The following is a 22,950-nucleotide window of genomic DNA, read 5'->3' on the forward strand; positions in this document are numbered from 1 at the left end:
TGGGCCATGGAATGTCTTCTAGTAAAACGCAATTTCAAGGTAGTGAGATTTCACTGATATGTGTTCTTTCCAAAAATACTGATTATAGCCCTTTATAACCGAGTACGTAATCTAGAAGTGGAGAAGCCTGCTCAGTCACTGAGTTACTGTGACTGAAAAAAATAATCTTCCCATAGCCATCCTGGTAACCCTTAGCAAATTATGTAAGTGAAGACATATTCTATCACTTCTGGGGTGGCTGGGATCACATATTTTCACGTTCATTATTCTAAGTAGCACACCCTGCAACACAACTCAGCAAGGCTAAACTGAACATCTTTAAGAAATGAAAATGTTCAAAATGATTCACAGAAATTCATAATCGTATTACCTCTTTTTATCTATTAAAGACTTCTGACAAAAAAATCAGAATTTTGGGAATCTGCAGGAAGACCTGGGAGAAAAAGATGGACTTTTTAGAGGGATTTAAACTTCTAGATCTTCCCCCCACCCCACTCACATGGAAAGAAAGGGAGAAAAGTGATGTGTTTGAAATAAGCCCTGGTAAATTCTAAAATTTACTGAGGTGACTGCAGAATTTGGTGAACTACTAACTACTTCTATCTGTTGGTATATTTCCTTGCTTTGTAAGTACGTTTTCTTCCTATATGAAATGAATGAATGAGGTGTAACAAGAAACTACCACTGCCCACTTAATTGGCAGAAAAGGAACACACTTTAAGTGGTGCTGGGTACGTTAGATACTTGCTCAATCCCACTGGATCACGACCATGAACCATGAACTGATCCTTCAAGTTGATCTGTCCGTCAAGGATGTTATTCTACCCTAACAATGGCGACTAGAATAAAGGGTAATGTCCTCTTCTTGTATCAGTCTCATCTGCTTAGGGAATCCAAGACAAGTTTTTTAGGCTATATTTTTAGACTCAAGCCCAGAAGGCTTCTTAGCTGGCACAGGGAAATTCTAGTGGCATCAATATCCTTCTTTTTTGGGAAAGAGAAGCAGCAATCAAAAAATTAAGACAGTGATTGGACTTCTTCATAATTTTTGTGACTAAAAGCTTAAAAGAATGAAACTCAAATAAAAATAGTTGAGCCCCATCACGACCTACTTGCCCCTCCCCTCTGCGTGCCACCTTTGATCAGATTTAAGGTGTGGCTCTTTCACTAAAATGTTTCCATTCTCTTGTTAAAAATAAAGGAAAATAAACATTGCAGCAATTGAACATTAATTCTCAAGCAACCCTATAATAATAAAGCCATATTCAGGCAGAGTTGAGAAAGAAAGTCCTTCCATGGGGTTTTTATAAACATGCACAAATATACTGATTTTTAAAACCTTGAAAAGGACTTTGACAGCATCCTTTTAATTAACTACAATCATTTATGCCCCCGTGGGGAGTCTTCAGTTGTTTTTAGTCTTCAAAAAATATCTACGAGGAGCAGCCCACATATTGGCAGCTGATATGCAGCCCTCAACCATTTTTTATTTTGCAATGGAAGGAAAAACCCTATAGCAAACAATACAGTAGAATTATCCTTACATGACAAAATGACAGAAATCAACTGTTAATTGCGACATTTTAGGATTGGTTCCCAGCTATGGTTTATCAAGAAAAGAACTATGAAGTGTATCCTATAGCTGCTTTCTGCCCTCAAAAGATGAGCTTTGTTGTTTCATCAGCTGTTTTTTTTCTTTCCTTCTTGTTTTGGGAGCTAAGCTCAGCAAAATACACATTAAAAACCCAAGATGACTGATGGGTAGATGGAGCTATTTTGTTTCTGCTCTATGGAAAACAGGGTAAAAGCCAATCACTTTCCATATATTTATGGTTAAAAATGTCTGCCATTATGGGGCCAAATTCAGTTTTCCAAAGAGGATTTAAAAGGCTGAGGAACTCACAGGGTTTTTGTCAGCATGTCTCAGGGACATCAGTACCTAATGGCAGGCAGTGTCAATGAGCAACTACTACACAATATTTTTATATTTCTCCATAAATCCATTTCTTTAGGCCTCTGCCTAATTTCTTTCTGATCTCACACTTGTGCTAATATGCACACCCCAATCAAATGTGTTTCAAGAGAAGAGAATGACAAGCAAGTTAATATTTAGCTTTCCATTATGAGTTTATAGTCCCCAGTGATAGAATTGGGTTTTGAAACTGTTTTAAATAAGTATTTAATAAATGTTGACTAACTGATAATTGTCATTAAGAATTCTCCTACATTTTTAGTATGAGGCTTTCCACTCATCTTGAATTTTACCTAATAACATGACAACTATGGCAAAATCCCCAAATTACTAGAGCCCTTGGACCCCAGATCAGGTGGTAGATACCTTTGACTAAAATTAACAGCCCCCAGAGGTATATGTTTTTCCAAGGCAATGAAACCAGCCCCTATGGAAGAAAGAGAACACCCCTGTTAGAGGAGACCAAATATCACCAGATGGATCCATGCCAGCCTAATTGCGTTACCCTGCAGGTTTGAATTATTAAAGCTTATAGTGATGTGGACTTTCTGATTTATCTTTGACTCTATTTCTGCTTTTAAGAGAATTCTTCATTGGGGTTATGCACTAGGTATATAACATCCTTTTGTTCCTTGGTTACTTCTTTAAACATAGGATTGACTTGTCAGTTTGTGTGAGATAGGAGTACCCAGTTCTATTTAGCATTAAAAAGGCAAAATGTTCAAAACCAGATTAGGCACGAGAGCACTTGGAAAGTTTATAAGGTTTCACAATCATGTTTAAACACAGAAATCTGTTTATTTAACCAAACAAAACAGAAGAAATTATACCAGCCCTCAGTTTTTGAATTTTCATTTAAATCTGTGAATCTTAAATCCACACTTTGAAATGTTTGCGAATCTATGTATCTCCAAAATACTCATATTTCAATAGGTTTTTTCACATTTATATTCACCAACAGTATCACAAAAGTTCTTGTTTTTTTCATCTTTTTTTTTAAAACATAACTGTAAGCAACAGTAATTCTAGAAACACTAGAGGAAAAAAAGCATAGCAATGTCCACAGGCACAAGAAAAGTGCACATTACTGGGTCACAATCACAGTCATTACTTGAAAAACTCTATGGAACAAGTAGATAGGAAATCTCACTGATGCCTTAAACTCATCCTCAAAAATGGAGTTACAGACTTTTTTTACATGAAATAAGGCAAATTCAGGAATGTACAAGGAACTTGTTTATCCAACCAAATTTAAACAACAGAACAAATAGTACTAGTAAACTAAAGGACTCATCTCTATATATTTAAAAATAGGCTTGCCTTAGTGCACAAAGAAAACACCATTTATGTGGATCCAACACTAGAAAATAAGAAAGCAGGGCCAGGGCCAGGGAGAAGCAGGGTTAGAGTTCACTATGAGTCACAGCTGCATCCACTGAGAGTTTGTAGAACATTGGAAACCGGTTCTGAGAATTCTATAAAGCATATTCAGAGAGCAAATGGCCTTTTTGTTTTTTGGAAAGTATCTCAGAAAGAAAGATGGAAAGGAAACTACAGAAAAGAGTGCAAATTTTCAGATTGTCACTTGCAACCATTTAACATTCAGTCATCTACATCCAATCACTACCACAGGAACTTCTACAAGACAGCAGCAGCAGCAGCAGTAATTGGGAGTGAGCAGCTGTAACAAACCAAGGGGGTGATTTAAAAAAATGATATGTGTTTATATAAATAGATATTATTAAAAAAAACAACCCCAAACAAAAAAAATCTGACAAAAATTAAGAAAAAAAACAACCCGCTCTGTGATGACCATTGCCAATAAGAAAGCTGCCATGTTGAATGGGGTGACTTCGAAAACAGAGTGAACGCAAGTAATGCAGGCTCCTTTGGGTAGTAGTTTCTGATGTGATGATTTACAGAATGTTGATATATGGATTTTCCAGCATCAAGTGTATTTTTCTTTTGTAGTAAGAATTTGGAGATAGAAGAAGAAAAAAAAAAGAGGATGGAAAGGGGACTTACAATAGTTTCTCAAAACAGTTTTTTTAGGACCAGTGAAAAAGTTACCAAAGTAAAAATGACAATTTTGAATGAAAAAAACATTTTTTTTATAAAAATTACATTTTCTTTTTAAAATACAAGATCCTTTTAATTGCTGTTTTATCCTGTACCAACAGGAAATTTGGCATTGTTTTCTGCCATATACTGCAGCTTTCGGTCCAATGAGTCAGTAGCATATTCCACAATATTGCACTTGCAGCTTGAACCAATGGAAAGGACCACAGCATCTTCTGTTTCATCTGTGAGTTAGCATTCTACAGTCACTTTTTTGATATTTATGCTGATAGACTAAAACAGAAAGCAATGGGCTGGACACATGAAAGTACCTCGAAATGATCAGAGGCCAGAGTTCCCCTGAAGCACCTTAACACATCACCTTAAGGATCAAGAACAGTGTGGCTTTATGGTAATTAACTCTCCTAAAAGACCGTGCAGTAGTAATACCTGAAGCATCTGTTCTGGGAAACCAACATGTCATTAGTGGAAACTCCAAGATGAGACCCAGTGAGTGCCAAGGTCATGGAATTCAGTTCTGCTGTAAAATAAGGTTTTCCAGTTCATCTGCCGAGCGGAGTAAAAAGGCTGCAGATTCTCGGTATCCCGCCACGAGCTGCCGCACAGCATTGATTTCAGTTGGGCTCAGCTGGGGTCTGGAGCTCGAAGTGCTGGAGGACCCAGAGCTGGTAGCTAATTGTCTCTTCATGCTGAGATCGGTGGGACCTGGAAATCAAGAGCCACGAGAAAAACAATCAATAACCTCTGTGGTTCCATTGTACCTTTCATCTAAGGATCTCACTGAACTTAATCTTTACTTTTCATTAGCTGCTAAATAACTGATTGCCACACTTTTGCATACTTGCAATGTCCTAATAATGTGGTGTATTGAAAAGAGCATTGGTCCTCCAGCCAGTAGACCTGGGCTCTAGCTAGTGACAACGAAATCAGCACTTTGAATGAAATCAGACAATGAAAAAAGCATATTGTGCATTGGAAGGAGGGAATCCACCCTTCAGTGGTGGAAGATGTCTTTGAATCCTGATTTTGCAACTTATTTGGGGCAGCTAGCTGGGAAGTGGATAAAGCACCTGGCCAGGAGTCAGGAAGATTCATCTTCCTGAGTTCTAATCTGGCCTCAGACACTTACTAGCTGTATGACCCTGGGCAAGTCACTTAACCCTGTTTGTCTCAGTTGTTTCCTCATTTGTAAAATGAGCTAGAGAAGGAAATGGCCAACCACTCTAGTATCTCTGACAAGAAAACCCTAAATGGGGTTGAGAAGAGTCAGAAACTGACCGAGAAATGACTCAGAAATTTGCAACTTATTGCGTGGCCTTAGGCAAGTAACATCACCTCTCTGGGCTAAGCTTTCCTTATCCATAAAATGAGGGGATAGGCCTACATTCTATTAACAAGCATTTATTAGGTGCCAACTCTGACCAGGCATCTGCCAATGATACAGAGAAAAAGCCAAAATATTGACTATCAAGGAGCTTAGAGGCCACTGGTTCCTTTCAATTCAAATTCTAGGATCCTCTATAAAGTAGCTGCATCCTTGGTTTGCTAGATTCCGCTTGCTGTAACGTTACACCATATATTTGGGGAGAGGCTGTAGCGTTTTCAAGACAACTTTTTAGAGGTTTTTAATAGGGGTGTCATAGTTGGTTACTCTTAGCAACTTCAGCCAGAGGTCAGCCAAAGAAGAGAGAAGAGGCTTCAGATGTGGCAGGCGTGGAACAGGCAGGGCCCAGAGAAGTAGCTTCCTTGGAATCACTTAGGAAAGGGGCATTCTCAAATCGACTACCAGCAGCTACCAATTTTATGAATTACCTTGGCCTTTCAAAGCTGTGGTTTTGGAACCTATATTACATACTCCCTGTTGTACAACAGGAAGAATAAGGTGTATTTGCATGGAATAGGACCTCCACTTATATGGTGCTTTCCAATTTAGGAACTAATTTCCTCAGAACCACCCCAGGAGGTAGAAAGTGCAAATGTTTTTATTTTCATTTTACAGACAAGGAAATTGGGGCTCAAAGAGTTCAGTGACTTGCCCCAAGGTGGTTCTGAGACTCAAGGTTCCTTCTACTCTGCTTCACTGCCTCTCCTTAGAAGAATCTAAAGCAAAGGAACTCCAGGAAGTCAAGTTACAAACATGAATCACAGAACTGCACTAATCCAAAAATCAGTAACAATAAAAGTAGCATCATTGACCTTGACCTAGAAGGGCCCTTAGCAATCAGCTGGCCTGATTTCTTCAATTTATAGTTAAGGAAACTGGGGAGCAGGATATTAAATGTTCTCCTCAAGGTCACACAAGGACTAAGTGGCAGAGTCAGGATTTGAACCCTGGAACCTCCGATCCCAAATCCAGGACTTCTCCCACTAAACCATAACAAACTAGATAAGGTCACTGTCCTGCTGTGAACAGGGTGACCTGAATGAGCTCTCATTAATTGTGAGATCATTTCCTCGATTGGCAATCCATTTAAGTCAGTAATATCCATTAACTACGAAACTGAATGGAGCCCCAGGGCCAGAACAAATCTCTCTCTGAAAGGGAAAAAAATGGATGGCCTTTCCCCTCAGTAATAGAGATATTGACAAGGTCTTAATACACTAGCCCTGGCTACAGAAGGTATGGGTCCAAATCCTGTGTCTTATGCTCACTAGCTCTGATTTTGGACAAATTGTTTGCCCTTCATGGGCCTCAGTTTTTGGAGTGATTGAACTATGACTTCCCTCCCGGATGGAGACCAGTGAGCTGATGAACTTTCTTTCATAGGAGAGCCTCGCATGTAGTGCTTTCTTGCCTACTCACATCACTAGGATGATCTTCATTTTCATAAGCCTTGTGCTGATGAAGAATAGTGTTCCAGCTTTGTTTGGGGGACTTCCATCTTATTCTACTCTTTGGAAACCTCTGAGCTATTTATGCCAGCATTCTGTAGACCAGGGTGTGGCCTTCCAGAGAAGGCTGTGCCACTGTTCTGCAATTTTAACTTCTGTCCAAATGAGCACTCAGTGTGTGGAGAACATTGAGTACTCTCAAAAAGAAGCCATTTCCACATGTGTGGCAGACTTGTAAACCTCATGGCCCATGGACCTTTTGCTCCGAATATGGCCAACAAAATTAAAATCTAATTAGGAAATGTTTAACAAAATGAATCAAAATACAATATAACATAGGTAATGTTAATTTTGGCTTCCCAAGTCAGTTATGTGGCCCAAACAGATTTGATTCTATTCAAATTTAACACCATTGATATACAGTATGTAGATGCTGGGGAAGTAAAAAGAGTTTGGCACAATCTCTCAGTGCCTTATTCAACTGAATCCAACAAAAGCATACTAAATGCTAACTGTTCTTGTATAAAATGATGGGGAAGTGTATGAATTAGGTTTGGGTAATTTTTTTTAAAGGTCAAAATTATATTAATAAAATACTGGCATTTCTCAGCATAATGAAATTGTTTTTGTGGAAAGGTGAGAGTCATAACCATTTATGCAGGCCTGTTCTTTTAGTATGTATTTTGTTTTGTTTTTGGTCCTGACCTGTGTTTTCATTGTTATAAGGAATTAATTCTTTGTGAGGAAACCCCCTCTACCTGTGCATATCAACAACAGGTCTGTAATTCATATATAGGTTTAGAGTTGCTTGGGGCACAGAGTTTAGGTGACTTATCCAAGCTGCAGAGCTTGAACTCAGGTCTTCCTAACTCGGCAGCCAGCTCCTTATCTACCTTCCAGTCTTCCTCTCTTCAGGCATATTCTTAGTGATTATGATAAAAAAACCCTCAAAACTGGATACACTGCCTGAAAAGAAACTAGATTAGATTGTAAACCTCTTGAGGGCAGGACCATATTTTTCTCATTTTGTAAACCCCAAAATAACTAGAATAGTGCCTTATGCTGAGTACAAATACAGTAATTTTTTTCAAACAAAAGAGAAAAATTCTCTTTAATAGTAAAAACAAAATATATTTGAATAATCTTATTTATAAGAACAAGTCATTTAAAATCATCTTTATTCTTATTATTTCCAAATATAAAACTCATTTTGAGACAGTGTGTTGTAGTAGATAGAAGGCTGTCCTTGGAGTCAAGAAGAACTGGGTTCAAGAACTACCTCTAATAGATACTAGCTAGGGAACCATCATCAAATAATTTAATCCCATAGTGCTCCAGGCAACTCTAAAACTAAGTTACATCTGAGTTGGTGATCTACTATGGTAAAGGGAGTTTTCACACCAGGAGTTCTGTTGTGATTCAGTCATTTTCAGTCAGTGTGACTCTTTCTGACCCCATTTGGGGTCTTCTTGGCCAAGATCCTGGAGTAGCTGGCCATTTCCTTCTCTAGCTCATTTTACAGATGAGGAAATTGAGGCAAACAGGGGTAAGTGACTTGCCCAGAGTCACACAGCTAGGAAGTGTCTGAGGTCAGATTTGAACTCTGGAAGATGAGTCTCCCTGAAGCTGAGCCCAGTGCCCTACGCGTTTCACCACCTAGCTGCCTAGAGTTCTACACACTGATGAACTGCTGCTCACCCTGCTACCCCTCAGAATTTTTTTTAAAAGCCTATTATTAGCTTAGGAGGTAGCAGGCATACATTTGCTTTTTAAAGTCTATTACACTGTAATGACTATATGTACATATATATATGTATATATATATATGCGTATATGGTATAGAGATATCTAGGTCTATCTATCCACAATACAAATAAACTTATGCACATACTCTTGTAAAGGGTGTCCTCAAACAGACACCTGGTAAGGCCTTCTGGAATGCCTCTTTAACAAGGTGCTTAACATCCCTTGACAAGATCAGCTCTTTCCAGGATCACTTAGCCCTAGCAATTCTAAGATCTGGATACTAAGATCAAAGGATCACAGAGTTAGAGCTAGAAGGGGCCCTAGAGGACCCTCCACAAAACCCCCTTACTTTATAGATGAGGTACCTGAGGCCTACAAAATCATAATTTTAGTTTTATATACTTTAAGGTTTGCAAACTGCTTTACATTAAGCTAACTCATTTAACCCTTACAACAACCCTGTAAGTAGGTATTATCATCCACATTTTCTAGATGAGGAAAGTGAGGCACACAGAATTGAAATAACTGGCCCTGAGTTACCTATCCAGTTAAACATGTGGGGCAGGATTCAAATTCAGGTTTTTCTGACTCTAGGTCCCACACTCTGCAACCTAGCTGCCTCACAAAATGGAAAATGATAGAGTCAGGATATGAACTTAGGTCTTTCAATTCCAAATCCAGCTATATATGATCATCCTTACTAATCTCTATAATTTAAGTATTTTGCTCATAAAATAATTATTCCTTGGCCTGGTCTACAAAAAAAGTTCTGTGACTGAGTTTAGAGATTCCCAATGTATCTGGGACTGGGGCTTAAGCAGATTGTGGGCCATCATTTGAATTTCCTCTATATCTAAGCCCATAATCTGTGGGAATGTAATAGAAAGTGTAAAATGTAGTATATACAATTAGACACCCTTGTCTATATGTATGGATTCAATTATAATCTCTATGCTGATGATTTTCAAATCTACTTACCCAGCTCTAACCTCCCTGCTGACTGCCAGCCAGTCTAGCATCTCCAACAGCCTACTAGACATTGAACTGGGATGTTTCATAGAGATTTTAAACCAACATGTTCAAAACTAAATATCTTTCCCCCCAAACCTGCCTCTCTTCCTCCAGTCTCTCAGGCTTACAACTTAGGCATCATCACTATCACCTCCTCCCTTTCTTTCACTCTCCATCGCCAAACTTTGATTTTAACTTCCTACCATCTCTCGTGCATAACCTCTTCTCTGATACAACCACCACCCTAGTGAAGGGCCTCATTACCTCATGCCTGGACTATTGATGTTGACTTCTGTTTGCTCTCCCTGCTTCATATCTCTCTCCACTCCAGTCCTTCCTCCCACTCAGTTGTCAAGATGATCTTCCCAAAGTATGTGTTTGACTATGTCACTCATGGCACTGCCTCCCCACCTATCCACACTAATAAGCCCCAGTGGCTCTCCATCACTTCTTGGATCAAATATAAAACCCTCTGTTTGGCAATCAAATTCTTCACAACCTGCTACCCCCTTTCAGTCTTCCTACAACTTCCTCTCATCCATGGACTCTGCATTCCAATGACAATGGACTGCTTACTATTCCTTCCACAAGATGCGGCATCTCCCAACTCTGGGCATTTTCATTGACTGCTCCTCATGCCTGGAATCCTTGCCTTCTTCATTGCTGCCTCCTGGCTTCTTCAAGTTCCAGCTAAAATCCTGTCCTCTATGAGAAGCCTTTCCCAATCCCCCTTCATGCTAGTGCCCTCCCTCTGTTAATTATCTTCATTTATCACTGTAGAAAGCATGTTTGCACATTGTTATTTGCATGTCATCTCCCTCATTAGACTGTGAGCTCCTTGAGAACAGGGGTTGTCTTTTGCCATTCTTTGTATTCCCAGTGGTTGGCACAGTATCTGGCACATAGTAGGCACTTACTCTTTATTGACTATCGATTGTCTATTCCGAAAAACAATAATGCTTGATTGGTAAATGATACAAATGCTTTACTATCCACACGTGTTGTGGGGGCCCGATTGGGGAAAAGCCACAATACACAGTAAAAAGTGAAAAGCCATTAACTTAAACTCTGTAAAAGGTGGAAGCTTAGACATAGTGACCTGTTAAAAAAATCGTAACTTAGATACTGAATCACACAGACACTGAGTCATAACTTAGACGCTGTGACCGGTACATGACTGGTACACGACCAGTACCCAACTTTGAGTACCCAACAGTGCTGGGTAAATGTCTGGATGTCTGGGAACTGGATTCAATACTAAGTATAAACTAAAATATTAGCCGAAACTTTAAATAAGCAGAAAAATCCAAAATACCTACCAATCTGCAGTGAAACACCCTATGGCTCTTCCTCCCTTTGTCTGATTTTTATAATTACCACAGGGACTTTGTGGGGTTTTCATGGGGATCCACTGAATTGTCTGGCAGCTGCCCCAGATTGCCCCTGTTTGTAAGTATTTATAATGATTGATTAAAGTCCTCTAATCAGTCTGGAGCCTCTTGGCCTCTTCCTTTGGCATCAAACTCACCTCATGGTAATGCGGAGGTACAGGGTTCCCTAGCTAGGGGCATTCCCAACCTTACACTTTATTGGTTCAATGTTTTCTTTTATAAAGTGTGTTTCCTGGAGGTGTGTATATCTTGTATTTGCTGGGGCCTATCTCCAAGAATAGTTTGAAAAAATGAGTACAATCTGACATCCCCATAAAGTCCAAAACATTTTTATGACAATAGCCATGTTTTTGTTTTTATTCTCCTCAAAGGGGAGAGAACATGGCGCAGAGGATAGAGCGCCATCCTTGAAGAACTGGGTTAAGGTCTTACTCCCCGACACACACTGGTTATGTGACCCTGGGCAAATCACTTACCCTCCTGGTGCTCTAAGCAATTCTCTTTGACTATGAGTTGCAAAGAAGATGCCAGACTGTAGTGAGTGAGGGAGCTTCCTCTTCTGGAAATTCCCCCCAACAAAGGAATACCAGGGCCACTCTCCGTTCAATTAGTTTTACCTTTCCCACTAATAAGAGAAAGTACTGAACCACATCCTTTCTCCCAGAGTCTGAATTTCTCACAGAGAAGGCTCACCTTAGAGTAATTATTCAGGTAATCCTTGTTAGGACCAACTACTGCAGTTCAGCCCTTCTCTGAGGATTAGAGAACCATTATTTTGATAAGTAGAGACATTTCTAAATATTCCTTCTTTTTTCAGCTATTGCTTCTCCCCAGCACACTCAGAAAAGGGTTTCTAAAGCAACGTAAGCCTGCAATAACCGACTGAACAACCAAAATGGACAACCAAGAGGCCTGACATGCAAAATAATGAAACCATTACAAGATGACAGGAAAGCTGACAGTCACTCTGTGAACCATCTAGTCTGTGTGCTAATCACCTAGAGAACAACTGCCACATTTCCTGTTAACATACTGCATTGCCAAATTAATGTTGTTTATTTGTTGGGATCATTATAGAAGGTGATGATTACAACCAAAAAAGGAAAACAAAAACAATTTTTTTTTTAAAAAAATGACCATTCCTGCTGAAAATCTTGTGCTGTAATTTTTTTCTTGGGTTATGTAGGATCTGCTTGTCATGAATATCCCTCACCTAAAAAGTGGCATCCAAGCGACTCTAAATGTCGTGCTTTTATAGGGATTCACAGCAAATGCAGTAACTCTCACTCTCTCTAGAATGTGAAAACCAAGCCCTTTCTGGATTTTTACTCCTCTCCATGTTTGAAGAGACATATTGCTTTGCAATTTTAAGAATGGGCAAAAAATGCTTAACCCTTCATTATATTTATCGCAAATGTAATATAAATAGAAACTCAGATTTTATGTCTAAATGCCTTGTACTTACACAGCTCTAGTAAAACCCTTGAATAAAGTGCCTCTGTATTCCCCAGTTAAATTTTCACTTCTATTTTTATTTGACAACATATTTCACGCCTTTCTCACTATGAGGCATAGAGAGGTGGAATCCATCTATAATGATAATAGCTAACATTTATGTAGTGCTTACTATGTATGCTACTTACTATATACTTACTATATATGCTACATATACTGCTTATTATTTAGTCTAGTCCATATACTGGACTAAATACTTTATGATTATTATTTCATTTTATCCTTATAACAATCCTAGGAGGTAAATTATTTTGTACCTCATTTTATAGTTAGGAAAACTGAGGCAAACAGAGGTTAAGTGATTTGCCCAGAGTAAGAGACAGAGTGAGGCTCCATTGAACTCAAGTCTTCCTGACTCCAGGCCTAGCACCCTTTGCAATATGGTGCCACCCAGCTCTGCCTAGGTGAGCTTTATCTCTCAACTCCATCCTCATGAAAGACTCCTTCAAGATGTAAGGCCTAGGATGGGATGGGGAACTTGCAGCCTTGAGGCCACATGTGGACTTCTAGGTCCTTGAGTGCAGTCTTTTCACTGAGTCCAAGATTTACAGAACAAATCTTCTTATTAAGGGGATTTGTTCTGTGAAGTTTGGATTCAGTCAAAGGGTTGCCCTTGAGGACCTAGAGGGACACATGTAGCCTCGAGGCCACAGGTTCCCTACCCCTGGCCTAGGATTAGGGCTAGGGCTAGAGCCCATTTTAGGAAATTCTAAGATGAAGAAACTCTACAAATGCATGCCAGTATCTCTGCTACTTATAGTCTCTCTATGGGACACAGTCACTTACATTTCATAGAATCATGAACTTAGAGTTGGACAGGCTCTCAGTATTCACCTGCAGCATGAATTCTTTCCACAGCATTCTTAACCAGAAGCAACTGTGCTTCTGTACAACTCCAGCGGCAGGGAACTCCCCACTTCCTGAAGCAGCCCATTTCAGGATTTATTGCAACATATTATTTTCAGTTTCAAGATCTATTTATATCAATGCATCTCACATGTCTCATTAATAACCAAAGGTTCTTTAACTTCCAAATATAGAAATTCTGGGAGGCCCTTATTCACCTTTTTGGATGATCATTTAATCTCATGATTACATGAAAAATAAAACTACCACTAAAACGTGCTGGACAAATGTTTGTTTGTTCTATAAATTGGAAGATTCATTGGGAGTTATATAATCTAAGGAAGCATCCATTATTTAACGTGCTGTCCATAGGTCATATGTATATGATAGCAATTTATTCTGGCAATGCTGAGAAAGCACTGATAGCCCTGAGAGGCAAGGCTATGTGTGAGTTATCTCAGCAATAATCCCTTTGGAATTGTTTGTTACCAGTAGTTAACAATCAGTTTGATGGTTAATAGCCTTCTGGGAACCAATAATGTCCTAATAAATCCAACACTGTCCCTCACAATGGTCATTGCTATTGTAGACCATGACTTATAGCAGAACTGGCTTGGGGGAGGGGAGGAGCAGTTAAATGTTTTCAAATGGTTGTGGTAAAGCATAAAGTTGGCTTTGTCTTTCTTAGCAATTTACCAAATGCTTCTATCACCTTCCACAAATTGACAGCTGCTCTGTTGACATATATGATGTGGTTTTTATTCCCACTATAAATAGAAATATAAATAAATTATATATATATATTTGTATATAGTTTTTTTTAATTGTTCTACAATTCAAGTGGATAATAATTAATGAATCTCTATTTTTAGGAGGCCATGGTTATTGGATGAAATGAAAGTTACTGCTGCTTCTTCCTAATCTGTTTCTTAAAACTTACTCTAGCTCTAACTTTCTGATATTCTGGAAGAAAATAGTAATAACAGAACTGCCTAGGACATTTTAAGTTGTGCCTCCTCTAGGGGCAGAAGGAACCCTCCTGGGTTTCCTGTCAGTCCTCAGTTTCTTTAAAAAAATTAAAAGGAAATCAAAATAAAGAATAAAGCAGAAGTAGATGCTTCTTTAAGAACTTAATTTTCCTCAGAAACTAATTCTGAGTGAAAGAATGAAGAAAAAAGAAGGGCAAGAGGGCAAGTGGGGTTATCTAGCACGTGTCTTAGAATGCTGGGAAGCCTATACATTCTATTTTCAATTATCCAAATTAATGGAGGGGAACATTAGCACAGATAATACAAAACAATGGATAAAGTGCCTGGAGGGGTTCCTTGTCACTGTAACAACCTAGAGACCTTGAGAGATACAATGAGCTAAATTTGCCAGGGATACAGGAAATGAGAAAGCAGGTTTCAGGAAGAGTCTGGGCATGAATGCTCTAAAACAGTCTTCCTTTTCTTCTCTTTCTTCCTCCCTCCCTCTTCCTCCCCTCCCCTCCTTTCCCCTCTCCTCTTCCTTCCTTCCTTCCTTCCTTCCTTGCTTCCTTCCTTCCTTCCTTCCTTCCTTCCTTCCTTCCTTCCCTTTTCCTCCCCCGCTCCCTCCCTTCCTTCCTCTCTCCCTTCCCTTCCCTTCCGTTCCCTTCCCTTCCCTTCCGTTCCCTTCCCTTCCCTTCCGTTCCCTTCCCTTCCTTTCCCTTTCCTTCCCTCTCCTTTCCCTCCCTTCTGTTCCTTTCCCTCCTTCCCTTCCCTTCCCTGCCCTTCCCTCCCCTTCCTTTCCTTTCCCTCCCTTCCTTCTTCCTATCCTTCCCTCCTTGCCTTGCCCCGCCCTACCTCGTCTCACCCAGGCCAGAAGTACACCAGCCATTCCAAGGCTTTATCCTATCAGCATGAGATCTTTGATCTACTCCATCTCTGACCTGGGTCAGTTTGTACCTCCCTTAGCTTGGGCTCCCCATGTTGGTAACAGACCAGGTGTGGCCACTTTATTGGCTTGAGCCTTGCTGCAGCTCAGAACCCCAGAGCTCAACCTTTCTAGCCTCTCTGATAGCAGGAAATACAGGTGTTCTCCAACAGGCCCAGCACAAATGGTCTCTTTTCAAATTCTAATCTTATTTTACTAGATATCCAAAGAGTAAGTTAAACCCCATCTTACTGATGGATTAAAACAAAGCAATAAATACAAAATTTTTTGTATGTACAAATGACAAGGATTGCTGCTAAGGTGAAGTTGTTGAGGGTAGATGAACTAGACATTCAGGGGATTCAACAGGTGATCCAGCCTTCTTCCTTTCAAACTTTCATGCTGCTGACAGCTGGCTAAGAGAGAAAATAACTATTTCAAGGTGAAGTGAGAAAACTGATAGAAAAGCTGCTTGAAAACCTGCTCAAGGCAAACCACAGTTATAATGGAGTAGTTTATCAAGAATGGCCCTGGAATATAAAGATAAAAGGTTGAATGTATCTTATTGCAAATTTATTTAGAAAGAATGGATTCTGATTGTTATAAGACATTCACAAAACAAAGATGGTAGGAGCTAATTATAACTTATTGTTAAATAGATCCATTGAAACATTTCTTTGAATATGGCCTTACATACAAAAGTCTTATCAAATATGGTTACCCTGAAACCTTAGTAATCCCTTCCCATGATACCACATTAAAAAAATTGGGCTGTATACTGTCAGAGACATTTAAGGGTCAGGTGATGTGTCCCTTCTTATAGTGACGTTCAAGGTCATTTTAGATACAGAACACATGTAACTGTATGGAATACCTTCCTAAAGAGAAGCATTTCAGTCAGCTTAAAAGAGTCAAGGAGTCCAAGATCTGGAGGATTACATCAGGAATTACATTAATTAGGTTAAATTACTTAATGTGCTTTAACATGGTAGGACACATTCATTGCATTGAATCATGAAACATGACTCCTTTCTATTAACTGCCATTCAGATATTGAAAGCACACTCATTTCTTAAATATATCCACAGATCCGAGTTTGATTAATTGATAGAATGGATTTAGCCACCAGAATGTACCCAAAACATTGATTATCTTTAATAGTTGAGTATGAAGGGTAGCCTAGCATAGCATTTCCTGCAAAATGGAACACCAAAAAAAAAACCAAAACAAAAACTAAGCATTTTTCAGGTATGGAAATCTATATGACAGCATTCAAGGTTCAAACATTGGAAAGGAACTGGAATTTATTTACAAAGTTAAAATGAAAAATAAGAATTTCTTATCATGGCTATGTTTGGAATTTGAAATTATTGTTTCTGTTTTTGTATTTTTTTTGATTGAATTTGTGATTTCATTGGTACAAGGAATTCTTAATAAGGAAATTTGCCCTATCAGTGGATATCAGATACCTTCTCCGAAGCTTACAATCCTGGTTCCCTGAGGTTAAGTGAGTTTCCTAGAGTTACAAAGCCAAAATATGTCAGAAGTGGGATTTGAACTCTAGAACCCTTCCTGACTCCTAAGATAGTCCTCTCATGGCTGTCTCTTGTGTTGGTGGACAGATGCTTTCCTGGGGCTAGAACAAATAGGTAGCTGCTATACATTTGTCCAGGAAAGGAGCTGGTACCCTCTGCCTTAGTTGAGTCCATTCAGTTGACAAAACCCAGGCAATTGGAAGCTTATGAATGGGCATTTTCATTTCCAGACAGGAAGAGAGATTTATCTTTCCTGGGCAAGAGAAAAGCTGCCTCCTAGGACCTTTGCCCTGCACAGCAGACTTGCTGATGAGACCAGTGAAGCTCAACTCATCTTCCAAGATAGGTCCCTAGAGAAACTTATTTTATTTTGAGGGAGTTGGAGAAAGACACAAAAGTAAGGTAAATACAATGAGGTCACATCACTTGAAAGTACCTAACCTTTATATTATAGCCAACTCTAGAAGAAAGAATCTAGAAAGCTAGTGAAATCTCCTTTTCTTTCCTTATTCAGTGACTAAGGACAGTGCAGCATTCCCTAGAGATCTTCTTGTACTTTAAAGATACATGAAGAATCAAATTTATTATGCAGTGGAGAGATGGATTTTATGAAGACTACACCATAAAACCCAAGTCAATATTGCACAGTATAAACAATTATTCTTGTTGGATACTTCAGTTAGAGCTGAAGTAAACATGCCTCTTTAGTTCACCTTCTCCAAGGTTTTGGAACCAATTGCATTATTAAATAAAGGAGTTTAATCAGATAATTTACAATTTTTCTTTTTACTTATCTTTGGAGGTAGCTTTTTTCTTCTTCCATCACCGTTCCGATGAAGCATTAACCCCTTTGCTAATCATTGTAATTGACTGGAATGGAGGTTACCATCTACCTACTACTGGCTTTGCTACTTAACTACTTCTGTGAACTTTGCTAGGTCATGTAAGCACTTCAGGCTGATTTCCTTATCTGTAAAATCAGAGGGTTAGTTTACACTAGAATCTAGTCATTAGATGATCTCTAAGGTCCTATCCAGCTCTGAATCCTACAATCCTATAGATGCAGGGTTTACATTTATCTTTACAGGTATGTAAATAGCTCACCAATTGGCATTGTTCTAACTTCTCAATAAACAGCATTTTATAAGTGGGAAAAGCTGATTGAGCTATGATCTCAATGGCAAAAGAGGAATGAGAGCCCACATTTCTCTACCATTGTGTGTATGCACACACATATGTACATATGTGTGTATACATACATATACATGTGTATACATAGACACATATATGTCTGTATACATACAGACATATATATGTCTGTATACATACAGACATATATATGTCTGTATACACACACACACACACACATACATATCAATCTTAAGTCTTTCCTAAACATTGAAAAACTTCCCTTGATCTATTATTACCCTATGGGCTATCATCTTGGGACTCTTCTCTCCAATTCGGTGTCAAACTACAAAGAAAGTTTATGCATTGTCTTTACTTTCTCACAGTTAAGCTCACTTTTCATTTGTAATCTGGCTTCTGTTCCTTCCACTTTATTAAAACCAGTCTCTACAATGTATTTTAAATGCCCCTTTCTTAGTCCTCATTCGATTTGATGCTTTTGTGGTATGACATTGCTAATCGTCTCTCCCTGATACTCTCTCTTCCCTTGGCTCCATGACACTCTCCTGGTTCTCTTCTTTCATGCCTTGCCACTCCTCAGTCTCTTTTGCTGGGTTCATCTTCCTCCTTCTGACCCTTGAGTATAAATGTCCCCTAAGGGTCTATCTTCATCTCCACTTCTCTTCTCTCTCAATACTCTCTTGCTGGGAAATCTCATTCATTCTCATCTCTTATTATTGCTTTTTTGTAGATTACTCAAAAATCTATACAATCAGCCAAACATTCCCACTGACCTCTAGTCCTGTCTTTCCAACTGCTTATTGGACATATCCATACACATGTAGTACTAGAACCTCAAACTCAACTCATCCACAGCTATTCTCCTCTCTCATCATAACTTTCCTTCCTTCCAACTTCCCTATTTCTATTTAGGATTTGTTCACTTTAGGTTATTCACATTGCCTCCACCCAGGTTCAGAGCCTTGTGCCTTCTAATGTGGATCTTAGTTTTCTCCTCTTTGTGCACCTTGCACATATTAGGCACTTAGTAAATTCTAGCTGATTGACTAGCTGAACTCCCTGCCTCCATTCTTCCCCCTGTTCAATCCATTTTATATTCACCTGACAAAAAAATATTTCTAAGCACAGGCCTGCCCGTGTCACTCTCTTGTTCAGAAATCTAGCGGCTCCTTATTGCCTCTTAGAAAAAATATGGACTTTTCAGCTTGACACTTAAAAGTCTTTGTAATTTGGCTCCAACATGACTTTAAAGTCTTATTTCATACTGCTCCCCTTCACCAATTCTTTATTCCAGTCAAATTGGCCTTTTAGCTGTCCCTTGATTTTTTCCTATTCTTTCCAACTTTCGTGTATTCTTCTGGGTCATCCCTCATGTGTAGAATATAGCACATCTACATTCTCACCTATAGGAATTCTTTTCTTTAAAAAATCAAGTCGGGTACCATCTCTTCTATAAAACTCCCCTGTCATCACACAGATAAAAGTGATTGCTCCCCATCTCAGTTTCTGTAGCACTTTTCGATCCTTCCTTTGTCCTTTTTGTAGTTTAATTTCTAACATTTTTTCTATATTTGTATTCTCCTCCCTTATAAACACTTTCAGTGCAGAGATAATTTTATCTCTGCCTAACCCTATGTCTCTGACATAGCAGGTAGTCAATAAATATTTGCTGAATTGAATTGGAGTTACATATTTCTATGTTCATTTGGATAGATATAACTATACATACGTGTGTAAAGATCTCCTTTTTCATGTTCCCAAATCTATTAAAAGTGAGCAACTGGTTTAAAAATGTTAAGGTTGAAAAAATGAGCAAAAGATCCAAAATTTTTAAAAATAAAATTCTTGGAATCAATACAGTAGCGAGATATTAAGAAACCAAGTGAAGAAAACGGATGTATAATTCACAAGCCCTATAATAATAAGGATCAGTACCTGGATTCACAAGAAATATGATTTACATTTACATAGAGCCTTGTGACTTACTTATAAAGCTCTTTCCTCAAAACAGCTCTGTGAAGTATATTATTTCTGTTTTAAACATGAGGGGAGACAGAAGCTCTGAAAGATTTAGGGACTTAAGGGCACATAGCTAATATGCAGCAGAGTTTGGACTTGAAGCCAATTCTTTGGTCACCAAATCCATTGTTGTTCTGCTTTGCCATGATTTCATGGGTGCAGGGCACTGCTATAGGACCTACCCCCACATCAAATTACTTCTATTCCTTGCTAGCTATTGCAGTAGACTCATAGTCTAGGTCACTGTTGCACCATTTAAGGATACATTCCATCTCACAGCTAAAAATTCTCTGCATACTCAACAATTCCAATTGATGGAATGTGGTCTCTGTATGAGCTCCTTGAGGGTATAAATGACACAGGCCATATATTGAATCCAATTGGATGCCACGGAGAGGGATCTTTGACACAACTAACTGATTTATATGCTTTAGAATCAAGTGACAGAATATACATTAACAACAGAAGTATCCCTAAGGACTTCAGAGCCCTTAGAGTAACAGAGGACTGGTTTCTTGTTTTCTTGTCATCACAGCTGCACAATTTGAATGAATCTCCTTCATATGTCAATTATAACTCAACAATATATCTCATATCCATCCCTTCTTTCCAGTTCCACTACTACCATTCTAGTTCATTTCAGGCACTCCTCACTTGGCTGGAGTCATAGCTGGTCTATTTGCCTCCAGCCTTTCCCTCTTTCAATCCATCCTTCACTAAATTTTAAAAATAACTTTTTTAAAGCATAGATGACATCTGATTATATTATTCCTCAGCTCAAAAACTTCAGGATTTCTATTGCTTAGAGGATAAAATACAAATTCCTGAGCCTGACAATCAAGACTATTCAAAATCTGGCTTTAACCTACCTATTCCATCTTATTAAATATTACCTTCTTTTGTGCACTGTACATTCCTCTAAACTGAGCTACTTTTCACTTTCCTGATCTTTCCTTGTTCTCTCCAACTCCTCTACCTTAATGTAGGACATTTCCTTACATTTCCATCTATTGACATTTTTCTCTTTCTTTAATGTTCAGCTCAAGTTACTCCTTTTGTATTTAATCTTCTCTGATTTCTCTAGCTGGAAGTAATCTCTTCCTCTTCAAATTTCACATGTAATTTTAGTAAATGCCTTGACTTTGAACTAGTTGGGTCTATTGGCTGACTATTTAGGGAAAGCACACTAGTGGGGACATGTGAACTATAGTTTTGAGAATAAAGACACACTCTCTTTCCCTAGAACCTGAGAATTAGCAGTGTCAGCTACCCTCCTCTTGGGTCAAGGAGGGCAGTTAAAAAATAGCATTGTAAGTATCTTTGAGGTGGTGTTACACTTCCTTATAGTAACCCCATGAAGGAAGTAATATAAGAAATATTGTCCCCATTTTACAGTTGAAGAAATGAGACTACAAAACGTTATGTGACTTTTGGTCAATCAACTAATGTTGATGTTCATATTCAAAATCATGTCTCCTAAATCCAGTATCAGTGTACTGAATTTATCTCATTCTACTAGATTAGATGCTCCTTTTAGGTAAACACTATGTTATTTTCCATCTTCATACCTGGAGTGTGGAGCACAGATGTTTTAATGATTTTTGCTTTAGAATTCATTAGGAGTATTGCTAAAACATTCATACTATATACTTTCCTTCATGACTTTAATTTTTTGTATAACTCACAGAAATTTCATAGTAACGATTTTGGTCATTAAGCAAAAATATAAACATATTTAGCCTATCAAAACATTGTCAAGCTGCTATTACTTTTGTTTATAACAGTTGCAATGAAAACTCCAGAGAGTATATTCTTTTATATTTAAATTTAAATTATGGTTCTCTCGTATTCATCTTTTTTTAAAAATTCGTATAGGTAGCCCCCAGGGATGAAACAATATCAATTAATATCAGCAACTGTCTTGCACCTAACTTATGGTCTTAGAGAGGTTATGTGACTTTCCCGGTATAACACAACTAGGCTATGGCAGAGCCACAACCTGAACTCTTCATACTTTACATCATGTTACTTCTCATACGTTAGTTTTAAGATATATAAATCTTCAAACTTACACATCCTATTTTTAATTCAAAACATTAAATTTTTAGACACAAGAAAAATTAAATAATTTTAGAAACTTCTATCTACCTTTGTGGTAGATTGCAAATTGAGTTTTGCCCTCTTTTGCCCTTACACAGAAAGCAGTTAGAATGCGTGTAAAAATTGTGTGATGACACAAAAGGAACACAATGTCACTGTTGCATCACTTCTGAAATTGCAGGGGAAAAAATCCACATCTCCCTCTAGGGATAGTACCCTCAGTTCTTTATTAGCCATTAGCATCTGTCTGGCCCCTTGCTCTCTTTCCAGTGTGAATTTAGGATTTATACATCCTGGGAGCAATTTCAAAGGATTGTGAAATTGGATGAGGAAAACTGCATTTTTATTTCAATACAATAAATTTCCTTTGAAATTCTCTTTCTCTCTCTCTCTCTATATATATATATTTATGCATTTAAAAAAACATTATTATTCTGAGAATTCCTTAGCCTTTACCAGATTGCTAAAAGGGTCTGTTACACACAAAACTGGATTAAAAACTCCTGTAATAAACCTTATATATGTTTGAATACTGCTCTCACCCCAAATCTCAGCCTGGCTTATTAACCCCAGTTAATGGTCTAGATTCTTATTTTCCTTCATCCAGTTTATGACTAAGAGTACACATTTATCTTATTTCATGCTAGTATCATGTTGCCAATGTTTTCTAAATGCTTAGCTTCTTACTACTTCAAGGAATGACTACAGATCAGCCTGAGTTTTCAGCAATCAGCTGAATTTGGCAATTCTGTCTTATATAAAACTGGGCTCTATGACCCTTGTATGTTGATTATGACTTATGTGCATGAATGTAGTTCTTCCTTTCCATATGAAATCAGCTGAACTGATGTTTAGAGACTTT

General features: G+C 38.3%; 1 protein-coding gene across 7 annotated transcripts in view; it reads right to left on the reverse strand.

Annotated features, from left to right (window-relative positions):
• Positions 1 to 4,542: 4,542 nt before the first annotated feature.
• NOL4 (nucleolar protein 4) overlaps positions 4,543 to 22,950 on the reverse strand; it is a 455,220-nt gene continuing 436,812 nt past the window's right edge. For all 7 annotated transcript variants that reach the window (XM_036762303.1, XM_036762298.1, XM_036762279.1 and 4 more), the window contains one exon: positions 4,543 to 4,756. In XM_036762303.1, the coding sequence (XP_036618198.1) occupies positions 4,563 to 4,756 (194 nt within the window). In that variant the 3' untranslated portion in view covers positions 4,543 to 4,562. The remainder of the gene's footprint in view (positions 4,757 to 22,950) is intronic.

The sequence above is a fragment of the Trichosurus vulpecula genome, chromosome 1, assembly GCF_011100635.1.
Source record: "Trichosurus vulpecula isolate mTriVul1 chromosome 1, mTriVul1.pri, whole genome shotgun sequence".
Lineage (NCBI taxonomy): Eukaryota > Metazoa > Chordata > Mammalia > Diprotodontia > Phalangeridae > Trichosurus > Trichosurus vulpecula.